Raw genomic sequence first — 18,053 nt, forward strand, 5'->3', positions numbered from 1 at the left:
GGCTCAGCCGGAGCGAGAACTGGGGTTGGTGCGGGTTCTTCGGGTGGTGGCGGCGGCGGGCTGGGAGGACGCTCTGGTGCCTCGACGGGAATCTCGGGGTGGGCGATGAAAGTCTCTTGAGGTTGTGCGTAAGTCTCTTGGGGTTGCTCGATATAGACGGGAACCTGTACAGCCGGGGGGTTCGATGTGGCGGCGGGTGGCGCTCTCACGGGGGTCGGTTGCACAGCCGGTGCGGCAACGACCGCCGGAGGAGGACGGTTCGATGCAGGCGGACGGAGCGTTGCCAAAGGCAACTTTCCTGACGCCACATTGTTGGAAGGCTTCACAGCTTTTGGTGTGTCTGGGCTCGAAGGGGGTTGCTGTTGTTGTTGGGGAGGAGGGTTCTTGAGTTGATTTTTCCGCGCCTTGTCGTCGCTGTCGCTGTCCGAGCGACGGTCTACTGCCGAATCCGCAAACCTGCGTCCAGCATCGATGGCCCGTTTCCACACGCCTCCTGCGGCGTTTCTCACTTGGTTGGCGTACTCATCGTCAGACTCGGCATCGCGGTCCCAAAGCAAAGGCGGTACGGCGATGTTGGCGGGAGGAGCTCGTCTCTTGGAGGGCTTCTGGGCCCGTGGCACTGCGTGAGGAGCCATTCCCTTCTCTCCTGTCATCCTATCCTATCCTTTCCGGACCGATGATAGTCGCCAAGGTTTCCTTCTTGTCAATCACTTCCGACCATGGCCCTTTGTTGTTGATATTTTAGGCGAGTTGCAATCGGTTGAATCGGGTTGTGAGAAATCGTTTTCGATGGCGAAGAGCGGATGAGAAAGCAGAAGTATACAAACAAGAAGAATAGACGTCAGTGCCAGCAAAGGGGTCTAGAGAAAAGAATTGAAATGAAAATTAAGGCCGGCCTTGGTATGGAAGAATGGAAAAAAGTGGTAAACACCAAACAACAGGCGGAGGTGTCAGGCACCAGAGGGAGAAGAGGGAGAAGGGAGGGAAGAAGAGAAGCAGCTGAGCGAGAGGCGACAGTATGTATCAGATTGGGTCGATCATCTATCCATCATTCGCGGGGAGACCCATGCTGCATGCCAGATGCCCCCCCCCCCCCCCCCCCCCCCCCCGAGATGCTTCAGGGATAGATCCAGACACCCACGACACCCCATGCGGGCACCAGCACTGACTAGGACTGGCGCAGGAACTGGCACGCGAAAGCCGATGGGTGCGGCGCACTAGTGGGTGGTCCGTGGATCGAGCTGTCGTCGAGCATGTCAGCGGTCAGTCGCGCGGGTTTGACTTTTTTGTCATGCCAGTGCCAGAGAGGGAACGACTTCAGACTCTTCATTGGGCTAGTAGAAGGTCAGGCTGGCAGAATTGGTCATGGCCGCAGGTACTATTGCGTACGTTTGTTGCGTAAGGTATGTTGCCGATGCTACTGCCACTGCGGATGCCAGTGTTCTTCGTCCCTTTCTCTGATATCCGAACGTGAAGCACAGGCGTTCTGCTTGGACTGACGTGCAGGACCGAACACGATTGCGTCGCATCAGCAGCATCAGAGGCATCAGCAGCATCAGAGGCATCAGCAACAGGACCAGTCACGGCCGACTCCCCGAGTACAGACCACTTGGACAAGTACCCGTATAGAGCAGAAGATTCGCATCGAGAGTCTCTCCAAAGACAGGTGCGGCAACCGGCGAGGGCGAACGAGGTCGAGGAAGGTCCACCCCTCCCCTACTCCCAGCATATGGTTTGGTCTCTTGTTCCCGTATCCATTCCCCTGGCGTCTGGTCAGTGGTCCGTACTTCGTACTCTGTAGTGTACACCAGACTCAGACTCAGACTCAGATTCAAGACTCAGAGGCAGTATCCGTACGAGTATCCATAGTGTAGACAACAGGGACCCTGGCCGGCACAGGCACGCAAAAGCCATGGATGGTGGAAGATGTCTGGAGTGGTTGTTCGGCCATCGAGTCGATCCAGTGGGCAGAGAGAGCAGACGAGATGCGCCGAAGCTTGTTAGGGTGTCAATCATTGCCAGAGCAGGCCATTGATGCTCCGGCGGTAGGAGAAGTTGGGTCAGGGGGTCGAAGCCTGAAGGAGAACACGGACGCTCCAGGGGACAGTAGGAGAGTCTAGAGACGAGACTTGAGATGGGGGCACCAGCTTCATCGGTACGTCTCGCCGTCTCTGCTTCATCCTCAACAGCGGCGGGGGGGAGAATGGGAGGGTAAACTGGCCGTCGGCGAACGAGAGTCGAGAGAAGTTGGTCAAAGGTGTGGGCATCAAGGGGAGAGAAGAACAGGGATGGCACACCCCTACAGTAGTGTCTGCACTCTGCAGCATGACCGTAGTGAAGATCGTAGCCGGGAGGGTATGAGGCGAGGGGGTCTAGTGTAAGGTACGGCTTCCCAAGTTGGTACAGTGGTACTGCTTCGTATGGATGCTGAGGACAGAGGTGCAGCTTCCTCTTGCTGCGTGTGTGAGGTGTTGTAGACGTGAGACAGCTGCAGAAAGGTCGACCAGTCCGCTGTCGAAGCTGCAGTTTCGAAGAGCCGAATTGGGACGGGTGGTCACGGTGCTGGAATGTCATGTCGTTACCAGGCCGCGGCGAGACATCTGCGGGAGATCTGTTAGCGCGAGACGTATCCTCCGGTCGGGACCCGGCATTTGAGGGGTCTATTGGGACCTTTGGGGGTGGGGGGGGGCCTTGGGGGGTACGAAGCACCCGTACAGTTACACAGCGCTGCTGAAGGTCTGCGAGTTCTGCGAATCTGCGACGACACTTACAGGGGACCATGCGTCTCAGCGTGGGAAAGAGCGGGTTTCAGGACAAGGGAGGGCCCGATGCGGACCGGGAAAGCCTTCAGGGAGTCTTTCTCCCGAGTTTCCCCCCTCCCCCTTCTCTGCCTTCTTCCCCGTTTTTGATCCAAGCCTGGCCAAGACTGGCTCGACAATTCAGGCCTAGCCCCTCTCTCACTGGGTCACTCAATCAAGATGGTGGCTGGACTGGCTCGCGGGAGAGTGCCCGGCGCACTGATGTGTAACAGCCAACGGCGCTGAGGCGGATGGATCAAATTCATCATGATGGATGCCAGAGCTTGCTTAGCCCACGCGCCCGGCCGACGAATGACAGCCTCTAGAGCGGGAAATCCGAACCAAGCCCAACGGGCGACGGCTTTGATTCTCGAAGCCCGGGTTCCTCGCACTGCGCTGGCTGGGAGGCTATACGCTGCTGTTTTGTCGTCCCTCCGAGTCTAGAAGTACGACGATGCGAAATTGTATCCACATTCCTCACACCAACGTCCCAGGAAAGCCCACTTACACTCGAGCTGACACCAGGGCTCCGGGGGGTTCATGGTGAGGCCGGCCGGCCGGCGATGCAGAGGAGCAGTATAGGCGGACAAGACAAACACCACCTTGCCGTTGTCGTTCCATCATCATCAACAACACCCCGTTCCTGGCGCAAAAAGGAGTTCAGGAGCTGCAACTGAAATGGCCGTCCTTTCCGAATTTGCCGCCTAGCCGAAAGCTGGGTTCGACAGTTTGCATCATCGTCAAAAGTCTTGTTTGAAAAAAGACTTTACGTTGTTCCCCTCAACCCCTCTCTCTATGGCACCCTTCCCTTCAGAAAAGTGACGGAAGTCTACTGACCAAAGAACCCTGAGAAAGAAAGAAAACCCTGAGACTTAGCCGTTGAACCGCGCGATCCTCCATCCAGAAGTGGCGTTCACCTCGCACAAGCTCTTGCCCAGGATCATCGATGAGGCTCTACCTGCTTCGTTGCCGGTGGTTCATGCTTTCCTCAGCTTGCATGGAAGAAAGGGCTGCCACAATACGGATATCGCACTACTGATATTGGCTTGGGACCCCCCCTTGTCGTTCCCTCACCTGCCAGATCTGGCTAACGGAAACGCATTTCTCTGGGCAAAACGCCCAGCGAACTAGTTTGGGCTTCTTTACCAATGAAATCTGTAAGGGGGAGTAAACGGAAAGCTATCAAACAAGCCAACTGTTTTCCAAGAATCCAAGAGCCTCACAAAATTCTCATATTGATAATTATTTCCCCCGCTTCAATCAGTTGCTTTCAACATTCCTTCCTCTCGTGAGGCTATCTCTCCTCTGCGAGTCAATAAACTACTGTGTAAGGTTACCGCTCGCCTCGTTCGTTCGCGCTGCCCCTGAACAAGAGTTACTAGCGTGCAACTCTGTTAGTGACTCGCCGCTCTTTTTCTGCCCCAATTCAATATTCTTAAGCCAGGCACTTTGCTATTGGTCCCGGGACCATGCTATAGCCTCATCTCACGGCCGCACGGCCGATCCCTCGAAACCTAAACTTCCCTCCCCTCGTCACACACAAACACACACACACACACACACACACACCTCTTCCGTCCTCACACCTTACCGTAAACCTGTCGTTGCTGCGCCCTTTTTTGCCGTGACGAGCCGGTTCCCACCGTCTCCAGGACCCCCCTCGTCGCCCCGTGTTGCTACTTGCCTCGAAGTTTTTTCATCTCAACTCTTTTCTTCCTCTGTGCCTCTCTCTTTCGTTACTTCGTTACCTTTGCCTTGCACCACTCACAATTCTGCAACAACCTTCGCAAGACTTGTCACAGAAATACCCAACAGCGCAATTAAGCTCCCATCTTGGCCATCTTGGCATCTGGAAACTTGGCTACCGGGGGGCGACGATCTGAGCCAAAATTCATCCTCCTCTGTCTGCCTTCTGCTCTGCTGAGCCTGCTGATTGGATCTGTACAAAGATAACGAGAAGCTTGATCGTGCGAGTTTGCTTGGTCGTCATAGCCGCTGGTGTTTTGGAAGATGAAAGTTCCGCTCAACGCGAGCTTCTCGGCATGCAACAAAAGAAGGTTCCCCCCTCGTCTGTAGACTCTAGCCTTCAGACAGATTCCCGTGACTTACTACAAAAGGTAGTACGATTTCTTGAGGTGCCTGAGTCTCATTATTCGCAGGCTTAAGTGATTTCTCTAAGCGCTCTTTCACCAGAAGCTTGCGCCTGCGCCTGCGCCTGCATACGAGAGAAGCCCAAGGCGGAGGCTTGGCAGATTGATATTCTATTATACATGCCGTACAACAACCGTGCTTTGCTTCACAAGTCAAAAGCTGCGGGAAACCTTGGCTGTACCAAGACTTCCCTCACAATAAATTGAAATTAATGTACTCGGACTTTTGCCCAGAGAAACCAGTAGAGGGATCAAAACACATTTGTTCCTGGGCAATAAGAAAGAGACATGCCCATGAGTTGCCGGGATCAAACGTTCGCTTGACAAATCCTCCGCGGCTTGGCTACCATGATGTCTCGCCTGCCAAGCTTCACGATCATCTACCAAGAAACTGCGGGTGTGCTGCCCGACTTACGATGGATGTGCATGGATGCACCCGAGGCTCTCGACTTGGCTTTTTTGTTCTTACCACCTCACCTGCAAGATTGGCGAAATGGGTGGGAAGTATGTTGCGAGGCGAGGGTTCTGGACTTTCTACGTACTGGCGTACTGTAACTCAACCTGCCGGCCGTTTCGAACCCGTCCGCTTGGGGGAATGGATGACGGGGCCCCATTGCCATTCAACTTGACGAGCTAGCTTCGCTCACCATCGACGGAACGAAGTGGGCTCTCGATGGTCGAGGAGTTACTCAGTCGACTCAGTCGAGACCTCGACGGTGCGGGTTCTTGTGGTCCATCCTCGATGTGGACAATGGGCGCCCTCTTTTTCCCATCTGCCGGCATAACGCAGCGGAGTTCAGCTCGCCGCCGCCACTGGGTCCATGTCATGCGCTTAAGCGCCTGTCAGACGGGACAGCTGAAGCCTGAAGGGCGAGGGAGGCTTCGCGTCATGACCGCTGTCCGACGGACATTATCGTGGGTTGGGAAACTTGAACGATGGAGCCCGGGTTTGCGTAAGCTTCGCGAGGATAAACGGCACGCAAGCGACTACGCGGTGAGTGGGAAATCGCATGATGCTGCACCACTGCACACCCAGCCTTGCCGCCCGTATCAAAATCCGATCACGGTTGTTGTCAAACCAGGCGGTTGCTGGTGCAGTGGTAGTGGTGGTGCTCCGTCTGCGTCGGGTTTGAGAGAGAGATGCCTCTGATTTCTCTCAGTCTCTGGGGAGGTCTTGGCCCACATTCTCCTGTGTGAGCTTGTAAGTCAGACACGAACCCTGTTTCACGTTGGCCGGCCGCTTCAGTATCCACCAACGCCAGTTGACCACCCATCCCATCCCATCCCATCGGCGCCTCCTCTTTTTTCTCCCTTCACCTGCTGTTGGCGGATTGGGTTTGCGGCGTTTCAGCATCTCTCGGGCCCGGGCATCGAGAGTTAAATGTGCTGCTGGCCGAAAATGGGGGGTTTTGCAAGACCGACCCCGTTTCGTTTCCGCGCGCGCAATCCAGAGTGCCGACACACTAGCTTCTACCCGCTCGATCCTAATTCCCTCCCCTTCCTCCCCCCAAGGCTACGGTTCGTATAGAAGAGGGCTTGGCTCAAGGGTAGCAAAAAGGAAACTTTTCCTATCTGCACATGTTGCCGATGAGCCGCTTGGGGACCCTTCTCCTCGGTCATCATTTCGAGCATGTGCTGAGATTGTAATCCCATCTCTGGATGATAGCTGTGGGGACGCGAGTTAACGCTAGCTGCGAGAGCACATTTCTCGTGTATCACAACGTGCTTGAAAGACGCACGAGTGCGTCGTAGGCCATGTGCGGCCTGGAGGTGTCAGGTTGGATGTCAGAAGAGCAGATGAGCGACAGGATGAAGTGAAGTGAGTGATGACAGGAGCCGAGGCGATGGTGACTGCAGGGCTGTCATTGGCCGAGGCGACAACGGCATCAACTTGTTAGTAGCCACCACATGCTTGGTTGGTTGCGAGAGAGAGAGAGAGAGAGAACCAATGGCGGAAATTCCCGGCGACCTTCACGGGATGTAGAGGAAGGAAAGAAGGGAGACTTCGGAGGGCGACCGGCCGCAACGAAAGTGTTCGGGGCCCGATGCATTTAAGGAAAGAAACGATCCTCGTCGCGTGCCTTCCTGCCAGTCATCTAGGATTCCTAAGTCCGACAGTTTCGGAGAGAAGGGAAATTGTGGAGACACCGGGCCGCACGGGCACCTTGATGGTTCCGGGAGACGGTGGCCGTGGCCTCGAGACGAGGGCCCGGACTGGGGTAAAGGGAGAGGGACTGGCCGGGACGTTCGGCCGGATGGAGTGCAGATTCGGGGCTCGGGAAGTGGTCGGGTATGGGGAACAATTTCGGGCAGAACGACTCCATGCCACACATAGTAACGCTAAAAATCAGACCCATGAACTCCCCAAGTCCGAGATAAGACGTGCTCTAGCTCGGGGGCCTTCGGAGAAACGGCATTTGGAGCTTGCGGGTACTAGTGGTCATTTTTCGGGGCATGACATGGGCGTATGACAATCTTGGCTCAAGGTCCTATGGATTCCGAGAGATAGAGGAAAGTTCCGGAGCATGACAGCTCACAAGCTTTGTGTTTCTCGGGGGAAAGGAGAGTTGATGCCATTTACATTGGCATGTGCTAGACAGGCTTCACGAGCCTCATGAAAACAATTTGGAGGGATAGACGATCGATATGGCGCAGCGGAGGTGGCTGGTAAGGGTGGACGGGGAAGTGGAGTCGGGGGGTCAAGCCCAGTTGAAGTTGCGAGATATTAGTGAGGGATGTGTGTAAGATGAAGTCATGATTGGGCGCGATGCCCGACAGCGGGTAAGAAAGCCACGAAAAAAAGAGCGCGCGATGGAGACTTGCCCTGAGTCATCCTGGTCCGGGTTACTATCGCGACATCAGCCAGGCGCAGATGGTGAAGGTGCGACGGACCGAAAGTGCCCTGGTGCGGAAGGAGAACTCAATGACAAAACGCCGGGGTTCGGCCGGGGCGTGGCCGGGGCTTCTTCTTTGGATCAAGGCCGCCGGCGGACAAGGCGCCGCGCAAAGAGAAAAAAAAATTCAGAGAGACCAACCAAGACGAGCAAACACAAAATAAAGATACAAAAGCAACGAGGGAAAAAGGGCAAGAGACACCCCGAATCCCACCCAAGCCCACCTCGAAATGGGCCATATTAACCCCCAAGTTGGACGATGACCAAACATTGATAGGGCAAAAACAAGCGCTCCATTGGGAGCAGATTGCGGCTGCGCGGACCACGATACGGAGTAAGGTAGAGAAGGACCCTCAGTGAATCCCCTGTATGCCCAGCACGCCTAATATCCCTAGTAATCAAGTGCAAGGGAAGTCTGAATGTGCCAGGTAAGCAGCTACTAAGGCACCTAAGGCAGTCCCGAGGCGGCCGAGACATCTTACCTACCTTAGGTACCTTAGGTAGATGTCGGCAGCAACATCGCTCTCGCGGTCGGTCACTGGATTGCCGCAAACAGCCCACCCAATCACACGTCCTCTTCCCCGTCCAAGCTTCCATCTTTTCGCTGGCGGCGCCGCGGGCGGAGCGCGCTATCTCTGACCTCACGTTCTCACCCCCGTAGCACCTAAAATTTTCTGCAAGCTGCCAAAAAATACCGCCATGTTGGGAGGGTCCAGTCGCCAGCCTGCAAATCTCTCTCTTCGTTTGCTGCGTCACACACCTCCAGCATCGATTCCCACCCCCAATTCTAGTCCACCAACATCCTTATCGTCTCCGAATTTCCTTCCTCCTCCGATTTCCTTCGTTTTTCTTTCCTTTTCCCTTCCCTCAACCAAGTGTCGCATCCTCTCGCCTCGCCATCAAGAACCATATTTGGTCACCGGGGACCTTCCTCTCCATCACCAATTGAAGCAATGGCTTCGTCCGTCAGAGCCATGAGCTCCCTTCGCGCAGCTCAGCAGCTGGTCCCGAGAGCTCCGCGCGCTGCCAATGCCGGTCGCAGAACCCTCACCACCACTTCCAGACAGTCCGTCAGAACCCTCACCGCGAGGCCGAGAGTCGCCGCTCTTCCCCAGGTCGGAACCGTTGCGCGCCAGCTTACCAGAAACTACGCCGATGTCGCTCCCAAGAAAGCTGGCAAGGTCCGCAAGACCTTCAGATGGGCCTGGCGCTTGACCTACCTCTCTGCCCTGGGTCTCTTCGGCTACATTGGATATGTTGTCTACGATGACAGGCACCCCGAGGATCAGGTTGAGCTGGACCCCACCAAGAAGACGCTGGTTATTCTCGGTAAGTTTCCTACTCTCGACGGCGCGCCGTACGCATTGCACATATCGCATACTGACAAGTTGCAACAGGCACTGGCTGGGGATCCGTCTCTCTCTTGAAGAAGCTCGACACGGAAAACTACAATGTCGTCGTCATCTCGCCTAGAAACTACTTCCTCTTCACCCCTCTTCTGCCTTCCTGCACCACCGGCACCATTGAGCACCGCTCCATCATGGAGCCCATCCGAACCATCCTCCGTCACAAGAAGGCCGCCGTCAAGTTCTACGAAGCCGAGGCCAGCTCCGTCGATCCCGAGAGGAAGGTTGTCAAGATCCTGGATACGTCGGAGATTAAGGGTACCACATCCGAGACTGAGGTCGCCTACGACCTGCTGGTTGTCGGTGTCGGAGCTGAGAACGCCACCTTCGGCATCCCGGGTGTGCGCGAGAACTCCTGCTTCCTGAAGGAGATCAACGACGCCCAGGCTATCCGCAAGAAGATCATGGACTGCGTCGAGACCGCCGCCTTCAAGGACCAGTCTGCCGAGGATGTCAGCCGTCTCATGCACATGGTTGTCGTTGGTGGTGGCCCGACTGGTGTCGAGTTCGCCGGTGAGCTGCAGGACTTCTTCGAGCAGGACATCAAGCGTCTGGTCCCTGAGATTGCCGACCGCTTCAAGGTCACCCTGATCGAGGCTCTCCCCAACGTTTTGCCCTCTTTCTCCAAGCAGCTGATTGAGTATACCGAGAAGACATTCGAGGAGGAGAAGATTGACATCTTGACCAAGACCATGGTCAAGAAGGTCACCGACACCTACGTTCAGGCCGAGGGTACCGGCCCCGACGGAAAGAAGCAGACCCTCACCATCCCCTACGGTCTTCTCGTCTGGGCTACTGGTAACGCTGTCCGCCCCATCATCCGCGACCTCATCACCAAGATCCCCGCCCAGAAGGACTCCCGCCGCGGTCTGGCCGTCAACGAGTACCTCGTTGTTCAGGGCACCCGTGACATCTGGGCCATTGGCGACTGCGCCGTGGCCGGATACGCCCCGACTGCCCAGGTCGCTGCGCAGGAGGGTAACTTCCTTGCTAGACTCTTCAACAACATGGCCAGAACCGAGACCCTCGAGGAGCGCGTCCAGGAGCTTAGCGCCAACCTCAACTTGAAGCCCGGCAACGCTGCCGAGGTCGCCAAGGAGATTGAGGCCCACGAGCGCCAGCTCCGCCGCATCAAGGACATCAAGCCCTTCCACTACTCTCACCAGGGCAGCTTGGCCTACATTGGCAGTGAGAAGGCTGTCGCAGACGTTGCCTGGTGGAACGGAAACATTGCCAGTGGTGGTACCATGACGTACTTCTTCTGGCGCAGTGCTTACCTTTCCATGTGCTTCAGCAGTAAGTTTTACATCACTCACACCTTTTGCCGAGTATAATCACATGCTAATACCATTGACCTTAGCTCGCAACCGTCTCCTCGTCGTGAACGACTGGCTCAAGTCCAAGGTCTTCGGTCGCGACATCTCAAGAGAATAGGCCTGGGTGGTTTATTCTAGGCGTTCATGAATCATTTTCCTTGCCTCTGGCGCTGGGATAACTTTACACTTCTTTGTTATTTTCCTTTCGTGTCCCGTAACCTTTTCTTTCCGTTCACCTTTTTTTGTTGTTATTATGGTGTCTTGAGAGCGAAACGATAGAATCGATCGGCTTTAATGGCTGGGCGGGGAAACGATAGACTGGGTAGAACTGGACACACGATCAAATCCCCTCAGAAAGGGGAAAAACCAAACGCACACACGACTACCCTGTAGGAGTTTGTCCGATTTTTCTGCCAATAACACCTGTACAATGTTTAAAAAAAAAAAAAAAAAAAAAAACCCCTACCGAGGGCCCCTCGGGACCATCCTACGCTCGAACGCGTGAGTTGAATAATGAGGAAATGTTACGATTAGACACACATACAACAACATCATGGACGCGGGGGTAGCTTGTTGCATGTGATTTGCTGTAAGTAGGTATCCATCCGTACGGATACTGGTATACAGACAGCTCCGCAGATCAGTTAAAGTGTGTTCGATTAAGCGGCGGGACGAGCCGAAGCTGCACGAAGTTTCCGAAGTGCTGGGAATGCATGGTTGCGGGTGATGTCGGAGCCGGGAGGATGGTCTAGGACTCCATTCTCTCACCTGCATGGCCGAGCTTGTCCGGGCTACCCTGAAGGTATCTACGGTCTTTTAAGAGGTGGGGCTGCCGAGGCATAATACAACACTCTGCTTTCGGACGGATAGTCGCGAGGATTTGAAGGGAACCTCGCTGGCCAAGGGACGATAAACTTGGCTAGGCGCAGGCGAAAAGCCGAAATGCGATGTCGCCTAGCAAGTTTGTACATTGTCTTGTTGTTGTTCCGGTCGTCATCATTGCAAGCTCTGAGTGACGATAAGATCAAACCGAAAAGATCGGTTGACATGTGGCATCGAGACGGGCTTCGGGGAGAAGCCCGTGACGTCTTCGTCCTTGCCGCGTATCGACCCTTTTATCTGACCGTGGACCATTCACTTCCTGGTTATGGTCTATGGTTCGATTGTTTGTTTATCCTGTCACCATCAGATGAGGAGACACCTGACACAGTAGTTGCGACTGATCACTTGCAATGACATACAAAGGGCCTCGACCCCCGTTGGTTTTTGGAAGGTTCTGACTTCGATTCCAGCTTACCGCCTTGCAGAAGGCCTCTTGCACTAGATCCGAAATGTCTTCTCACTCACTTACTTCTCGGTTCTACTTTACTATTGTTATACGCCCGCTTTGAAAGGAAAAATAATTCGATAGACAAGGTCGAGCATGGTTATATATATAAGGAGTAAGAAAGATATTCATTTATTCCCCCGAGTTTCTGCGGTGCAAATCTCATCCCTCAGAAACACAGTCGACAGTACTTTGCTCACAATAACGAAAAGAATGTATGAGACTCGGCCTCCTCTCCCGTAAACGCCCAAAAGTAATAGGTAAACAAAAAAGCAACACAGAAAATGGCCACCATGAAAAGAGGCCGAGTCAGCTCGTCAAAATGGTCTAGCCAAGCTAAGCACATCACGGAATTCATATTCAGACCTCCTCATCACCTCGTGACACACCTGCTTCCTCTAACGCCGTCTAAATAAGGCTAGCATTAGCGGGAGTTGGCAATCTTTCCGGATCAGGAAGCACTTCAAGTTCAAGGTTCCACTTATACCAAGGACCGGACCCGCTCCCGTCTCCTCGGGACCACTTCACCGAACAAATCCCAGCCAGCCAGCTCTCGATCTGGGTTGATCAACGGTCCATCGCGCGCCCCGGTTCTTCGGGCCTCCCGCCGTTGCCCAGTGTCTGGGCTGATGATTGTTCACCCGGCATGGCGAGACAGGAGCTGGTGTCTCCTCTGGGGCATGCTCAGAGTCACATCAGCTTGTTGTAGGTAAGGTAGTTGACTCTGGCCGCGAAATGTTCTCCGGGAAGACGTGATATTCCAGTCCCAGTACATACTCGATAGCTGCCGAGCCAGCCCTAGTACAAATACACACGTCTAGTGACGCAAGGGAATAGATATCTGTGTGTCTGGAAAGAGCTGCTCAAGATCGTCCCACATCGCCCTTGCAAGCATTACCGTATTACATATTCCGTCTAGGACTAGGATACCCAATTCGTTATACTTGGCTTTGAATAAATTTGGAGTCTTTGGAGTTGCTTCCCATTTACCTGGAATACGGTTTGGAGCACAATTAATACCAAGTTCGGAACACACGACCCTTGAATAATCCCAATCGACAGTATTGATCAAATTCGACCCGACAAGCTACTTAGGATCTGGCGGAAGATAGACGAGCGGTTGCTACAAGATACGATATGACTGCACAGTCGACAACGGTGACGGTCCGACAAAGCCCTCCGGTCCAGGAATCGACCTCGAAAGAAGGCAGCCTTCTAAATACCGAAGGCCATCTATTGGGATCGAATGAAGATGCGACGGGAGGTCTTCCTGCCCCGACGATGACAGCCGCAGTTGTGCAGAAATGGAACCACCCGAGGTCGAATCTCTTCAGAGTCTTGTCTTGTTTCTGGAGTCTCCTCGTCTCTGGGGCGAATGATGCCGCCTACGGTGTAAGTTCCTCTCCCATACTCTGTTCAAACTTCAAACTTGTACAGCGACTGACTTCAGACCAGGCTTTAATTCCCTACGTACGTCCCTCCCGTCCAAGCTTACCACAATCTCCGGCTCACACGCCCCTCTCAACAGCTGGAAATCTACTACGACCTCACCTACGTCGTCGTCTCCCTCGTCTTCCTCTCCCCCTTCATCGGCTACGTCCTCTCGGCCGTCCTCAACAACTACGTCCACCTGAAGCTCGGCCAGCGCGGCATTGCCGTCATCGCCTCCGCGTGCCACATTGTCGCCTACATCATCATATCCCAGCACCCGCCCTACCCGGCGCTGGTTGCCGCCTTCGTCATCGCCGGCTTCGGTAACGGCCTCAGCGACGCCGGGTGGAACGCGTACATTGGCAACATGGCCAGGGCGAACGAGGTCCTCGGGTTCTTGCACGCGTCGTATGGCGTCGGCGGCGTGATTGCCCCTTTGATTGCCACGACCATGATTAACAAGGCCAATTTGGGTTGGTGGAACTTTTACTACCTCATGGTGAGTATCATGCCCTCCTCTTTTCCCTTCCCCGAGGCTATGAGAGAGAGAGAGAGAGAGAGAGAGAGAGAGAGAGAGAGAGAGAGAGAGAGAGAGTGTGTGTGTGTGTGTGTATGACACGATCTGACTCCACACCACCTTCTCAGCTCGGCCTGGCCTGCATCGAGCTCGTATGGTGCACAGCAGCCTTCTGGACGCAAACCGGCGAAGTATACCGCGAGCTGGTAAACCACTCCCGCAGCGACACCCCCGGAGGCGGCCTCCGCACCGCCCTCTTCAAACGCCCCTACGCCCGCGTCTCCTGGTTCTGCGCCCTCTTCCTCCTCGCCTACATCGGCACAGAGGTCTCTCTCGGCGGCTGGATCGTGCAGTTCATGATCCAGGTCCGCAAGGCCAACAACTTTGACTCGGGCATGACCTCGGTCGGCTTCTGGCTCGGCATCACCCTCGGCCGCGCGGTCCTCGGCTTCGTCACGTCCAAACTGGGCGTCAAGCTCGCCGTGTCGATTTACATCCCCATCGCCATGGCGCTCGAGCTTGTGTTTTGGCTCGTGCCGCATTTCTACGTCTCTGCGGTGGCGGTTGTGCTCCAGGGGTTCTTTTTGGGTCCGTTTTTCCCTGCTGTCGTTGTTGCGGCGACGAAGTTGCTGCCGAGGATTAGGCGTAAGCAGGAGTGAGCGAAGTACGGAGAATTCAGGGGAGGGAGATAGGAGACACTGGGATCGTGTGCATATGCGAATAGTGTGGTCGTGTGGAAGAGACACTGCAACTCGAGTATAGTATATGAAAGATGTACTTTGCATTGCCACTGGAGTTTGGAGGTTTTCATACCGCGGAACATATAGAATCGAGGTCTTGCGTGGATATGAATCATCGCGAAGGTGGTTTAGATGTTTGAAAATACTTTCATAAGGTATCATACTTGAGACTTAATTAGTGTGTTAAAAATAGGGAGACATGTGTACTCAACTTCCGATAGAGCCATGTGGCAAAGAGAAGCCAAAGAGCTTGATTCCACGGTGAACAGGCACCAACAGAGCATTAAAGTGGACACGAGGCCTACCTGTATACGATTGGCCATAAAAAACTACCATGTAGTAGACACACATATTGCAAGGGAAGTGGTCTGTCTATATGGTGGCTTTTGCCTACTGCACAGATCAGGTTCATCTCCCCGAGCTTCGCGTTCACTGACTGCACTCTGCTTGATTCTAATCAAGGCATGTCACCTTGGATAGATATCCAGCCAAGAGAGGAATCTTGGACTGTGAAAGAGTCAGTGTGAGTCAGTGTGCGTCATCTACTTCAAGGGCATACTTGCAATGCGGCGTTAACGATTCGGAAATATGGCAATATTCCACTGAACTGAAGGTTAGGTAAAGTGAAGAAAGCAGAGGTAGAGAAACAGAGCGGGAGGTAGACGAAAATGAAATAGAAGAAGGAGAAAAAAATCGTAAAATCTATGAAACTGGCAAATAACAATCTACAAGGTGACCCGAGTCAAACAAAGCAAGTCTTCCGGCGATCGCCGGGAATGTCTCACTCCACGGAGCGCAGAAATTATGGGGACCAAACTCCGGGATCGGCACCGTCGGCCCGGTCCGACTCGGAACCTGCGTCGGGAAACCTGGATTGCATACTGCACCGCAAAACGCCTCATCCTTTTTCCCAAACACAGCAGTGTAGTCTCGTTACACACACACACACACACACACACCCTTTCTACAAACCACTCTAGTTGCCTTCAAACGGTAACGTTGCTCAGGAACTTCCCCGCCATCACCTTCCCAACCACCTCTTTTCTACTTCTAGTTTGGATCCAATTCGCTCGCCCGCGCAGATTTCAGGAACAAGAGGGGTGAGGAAGTATCGACGGCTCTACTTTTGACAACTGAAAAGAAGGTGGGAATTCTCACCAACACCCAACTCGCAACAATCTCATCAGCCCTGACATTTTCGAAGGAAGAAAGACGTGAACATTCAGACAAGATGGGTTCTCAACCAACAATAGACATGGATTTTGTAGCTCTCCCTAAAATCGAGGTATGACTCAAGAAGCCCCTTGAGGTATGAGCCCCTGACCACCTTACGAACACCTCATCTGACAAAACCACAGCTCCACGCCCACTTGACAGGCAGCATAAGCCGCCGCACCCTCCACGACATCTGGCTCCTCAAGCACGAGGCAGGCGAAACGGACCTCGAGGACCCCCTCGTCGTGATGCCTGACGGCAAACACGACTACGACCTCACCACGTAAAATCTCACCTCACTTCACCTAGCCTAGTAAGCCAGGGTTCGCTAACACACCACACACAGCTTCTTCCCCCTCTTCTCATCGTACATCTACAACCTCATCACCGACATCGACACCCTCCGCAAAGCAACCCTCTCCGTCCTCCAGGATTTCCACGCAGACGGCGTCACCTACCTCGAACTCCGCACCACCCCGCGCTCCTTACCCTCACCTACCCCCCAGCCGCCGTCAGTCTACGTCGCAACCATCCTCTCCGCGATAGACGCCTTCGAGGCCTCTCACCCCGGCGGCATGCGCACCCGCCTCATCCTCTCCGTCGACCGCCGCCACACCCCCGCGCAAGCCCACGAAACAGTCCGCCTCGCAGCCTCCTTCCGCGACAGAGGCGTCGTCGGCGTAGACCTCTGCGGCGACCCGGCCGCACGCATTCACCACACAGGCCAGCAGGACAACGACAACTCAAACCCCGAAACCATCTCTATCTTCCGCCACGCCTTCGCCGAAGCCCGCACCCTCGGCCTCGGCATCACAATCCACTTTGGCGAGGCAGAGTGCTCCGGCCACCCGGCCGAACTCGCCGAGATCCTGTCGTGGTCGCCGCGGCGGCTGGGTCACGTCATCCACCTCGGCGAGGACGTGAAGCGGGAAATCACCAAGCGCGGCATCGGACTCGAGCTGTGTCTCAGCTGCAACGTCCACGCGGGCATGGTGACGGGCGGGTTCGAGGGCCATCATTTCGGGGAGTGGTGGGGCGTGGAGGGGAGCTTGATTTCTTTAGGCGTGCGTTCCTCCTTTTTACGCGAAAGAACCTCCCTTCCCCCTTTTCTCAACATCTCTTCGCGAAAGCTCGTCTACTCAAAGATTGTACCTCAGCTGACTTTCATACTCAAAAACAGACCGACGACGTTGGCGTCTTTGGCAGCCCGTTGTCCAACGAGTACAGGCTCGTAGCGGAGCACTTCAAGTTCTCCCGGGACGAAATTTGCGCGCTGGCCCGACGGGGCATAGAAACCATCTTTGCAGACGAGGCCGAGAAAGACCGTCTCCGACAACTGATGTGGAAACCTGCCGCTGCCGCTGCCGCCGCCCAAGAATAAGTAATAGTCGTCGCATCGATGGACCGAGTAGACCGAGAGGGGTTCAGCAAAGAGCCTGCTTCTGTATTAAAGAGGCATCGGGATGCGACTGTCGATAATTTCCAACAACCTTTCCTAATGTAGAAATTTCCGCTACCTAGCACTTAGAACACCGATTTCGTTCTTCTTCCTATTTGGGTTTTTTTTTCTCTCGGTCCTTGCTACCGGACCGGTACAAGACCCCGAGGGCCGGAGCGTCTCGCTTTCGAATTCCCGGATCGGGTCGAGCGAGGTCCTCGTAAATCTGCCCGCTTTTCCCGGGCTTTGCCGCGTACGAGCACGAAGGGTCTCCCGTGCGATGGAGAATGATTGGGCCGCTCGGCAAAAGGGGGGTTTGGTTGAGTTGGCTTCTCCAGAGCCGAGAGTTATTTCTTGTGTTTGATGGCATATCCCGAGTTATTTTGTCTCCCATACGGGCGGGCGGATCGACTGCCCACCATGAAATCGGAGTCAATGTTTGTCGATTCGCATCAATAATAAAGAAAATTTACAGGAAACCACTCTTAATTAGCTTTGCTTTCGCTCGGCACCTTGCAACTTACCAAGTAACACTGTCCGTGGGGTCTTCCGTTTTGATACTCGGTCAAATCTGGCCGGAACCGGGCCTGGGGCTAGCTAGCCTGAATCTGGTCTGGTACCGACTCCGTCTCTCCCATGCAGATTTGTAATTCTACCGTTGCACGGAGTGGCCAAGGAAAATTCTGGTGACAAGATATCTCGTTTCATGGTTCGCTGCTCCATGATAACGACTAACACCCTGTCATGACCTTTAGAGCCGTAACGTACTTCACCATTACTAGGTCTTTGGCTTCCTACCCCCTAGCAGCTTTGATAGGTCG

At 54.5% G+C, this 18,053-nt stretch overlaps 5 protein-coding genes across 5 annotated transcripts; 4 read left to right on the plus strand and 1 right to left on the minus strand.

The window, feature by feature from the left end:
* Positions 1–6,936: 6,936 nt before the first annotated feature.
* BDP81DRAFT_431949 (uncharacterized protein) lies at positions 6,937–7,328 on the minus strand. The gene has a single exon (XM_060590724.1). The coding sequence runs from the start codon at positions 7,303–7,305 to the stop codon at positions 7,054–7,056; it is 252 nt and encodes an 83-aa protein (XP_060443370.1). The 5' UTR covers positions 7,306–7,328; the 3' UTR covers positions 6,937–7,053.
* Positions 7,329–8,431: 1,103 nt separating this feature from the next.
* On the plus strand, positions 8,432–11,000 carry BDP81DRAFT_352493 (uncharacterized protein). The gene is made up of 3 exons (XM_060586227.1): positions 8,432–9,171; positions 9,240–10,544; positions 10,609–11,000. Exons 1-3 carry the CDS (start codon positions 8,796–8,798, stop codon positions 10,680–10,682), a joined length of 1,755 nt encoding a protein of 584 aa, XP_060443371.1. The 5' UTR covers positions 8,432–8,795; the 3' UTR covers positions 10,683–11,000.
* Positions 11,001–11,420: 420 nt separating this feature from the next.
* BDP81DRAFT_431952 (uncharacterized protein) lies at positions 11,421–11,964 on the plus strand. The gene has a single exon (XM_060590725.1). The coding sequence runs from the start codon at positions 11,507–11,509 to the stop codon at positions 11,798–11,800; it is 294 nt and encodes a 97-aa protein (XP_060443372.1). The 5' UTR covers positions 11,421–11,506; the 3' UTR covers positions 11,801–11,964.
* Positions 11,965–12,903: 939 nt separating this feature from the next.
* Positions 12,904–14,498, plus strand: BDP81DRAFT_492928 (major facilitator superfamily domain-containing protein; the record flags this gene model as incomplete). Its single annotated transcript, XM_060595340.1, has 4 exons — positions 12,904–13,283; positions 13,329–13,361; positions 13,420–13,821; positions 13,968–14,498. Exons 1-4 carry the CDS (start codon positions 13,029–13,031, stop codon positions 14,496–14,498), a joined length of 1,221 nt encoding a protein of 406 aa, XP_060443373.1. The 5' UTR covers positions 12,904–13,028.
* A 1,312-nt stretch (positions 14,499–15,810) lies between these two features.
* On the plus strand, positions 15,811–17,175 carry BDP81DRAFT_396025 (adenosine deaminase; the record flags this gene model as incomplete). Its single annotated transcript, XM_060588135.1, has 4 exons — positions 15,811–15,864; positions 15,938–16,077; positions 16,141–16,858; positions 16,975–17,175. 4 exons carry the CDS (start codon positions 15,811–15,813, stop codon positions 17,173–17,175), a joined length of 1,113 nt encoding a protein of 370 aa, XP_060443374.1.
* Positions 17,176–18,053: the final 878 nt, after the last annotated feature.

The sequence above is a fragment of the Colletotrichum phormii genome (genome assembly GCF_030913505.1).
Source record: "Colletotrichum phormii strain CBS 102054 chromosome Unknown BDP81scaffold_14, whole genome shotgun sequence".
Classification (NCBI taxonomy): Eukaryota; Fungi; Ascomycota; class Sordariomycetes; order Glomerellales; family Glomerellaceae; genus Colletotrichum; species Colletotrichum phormii.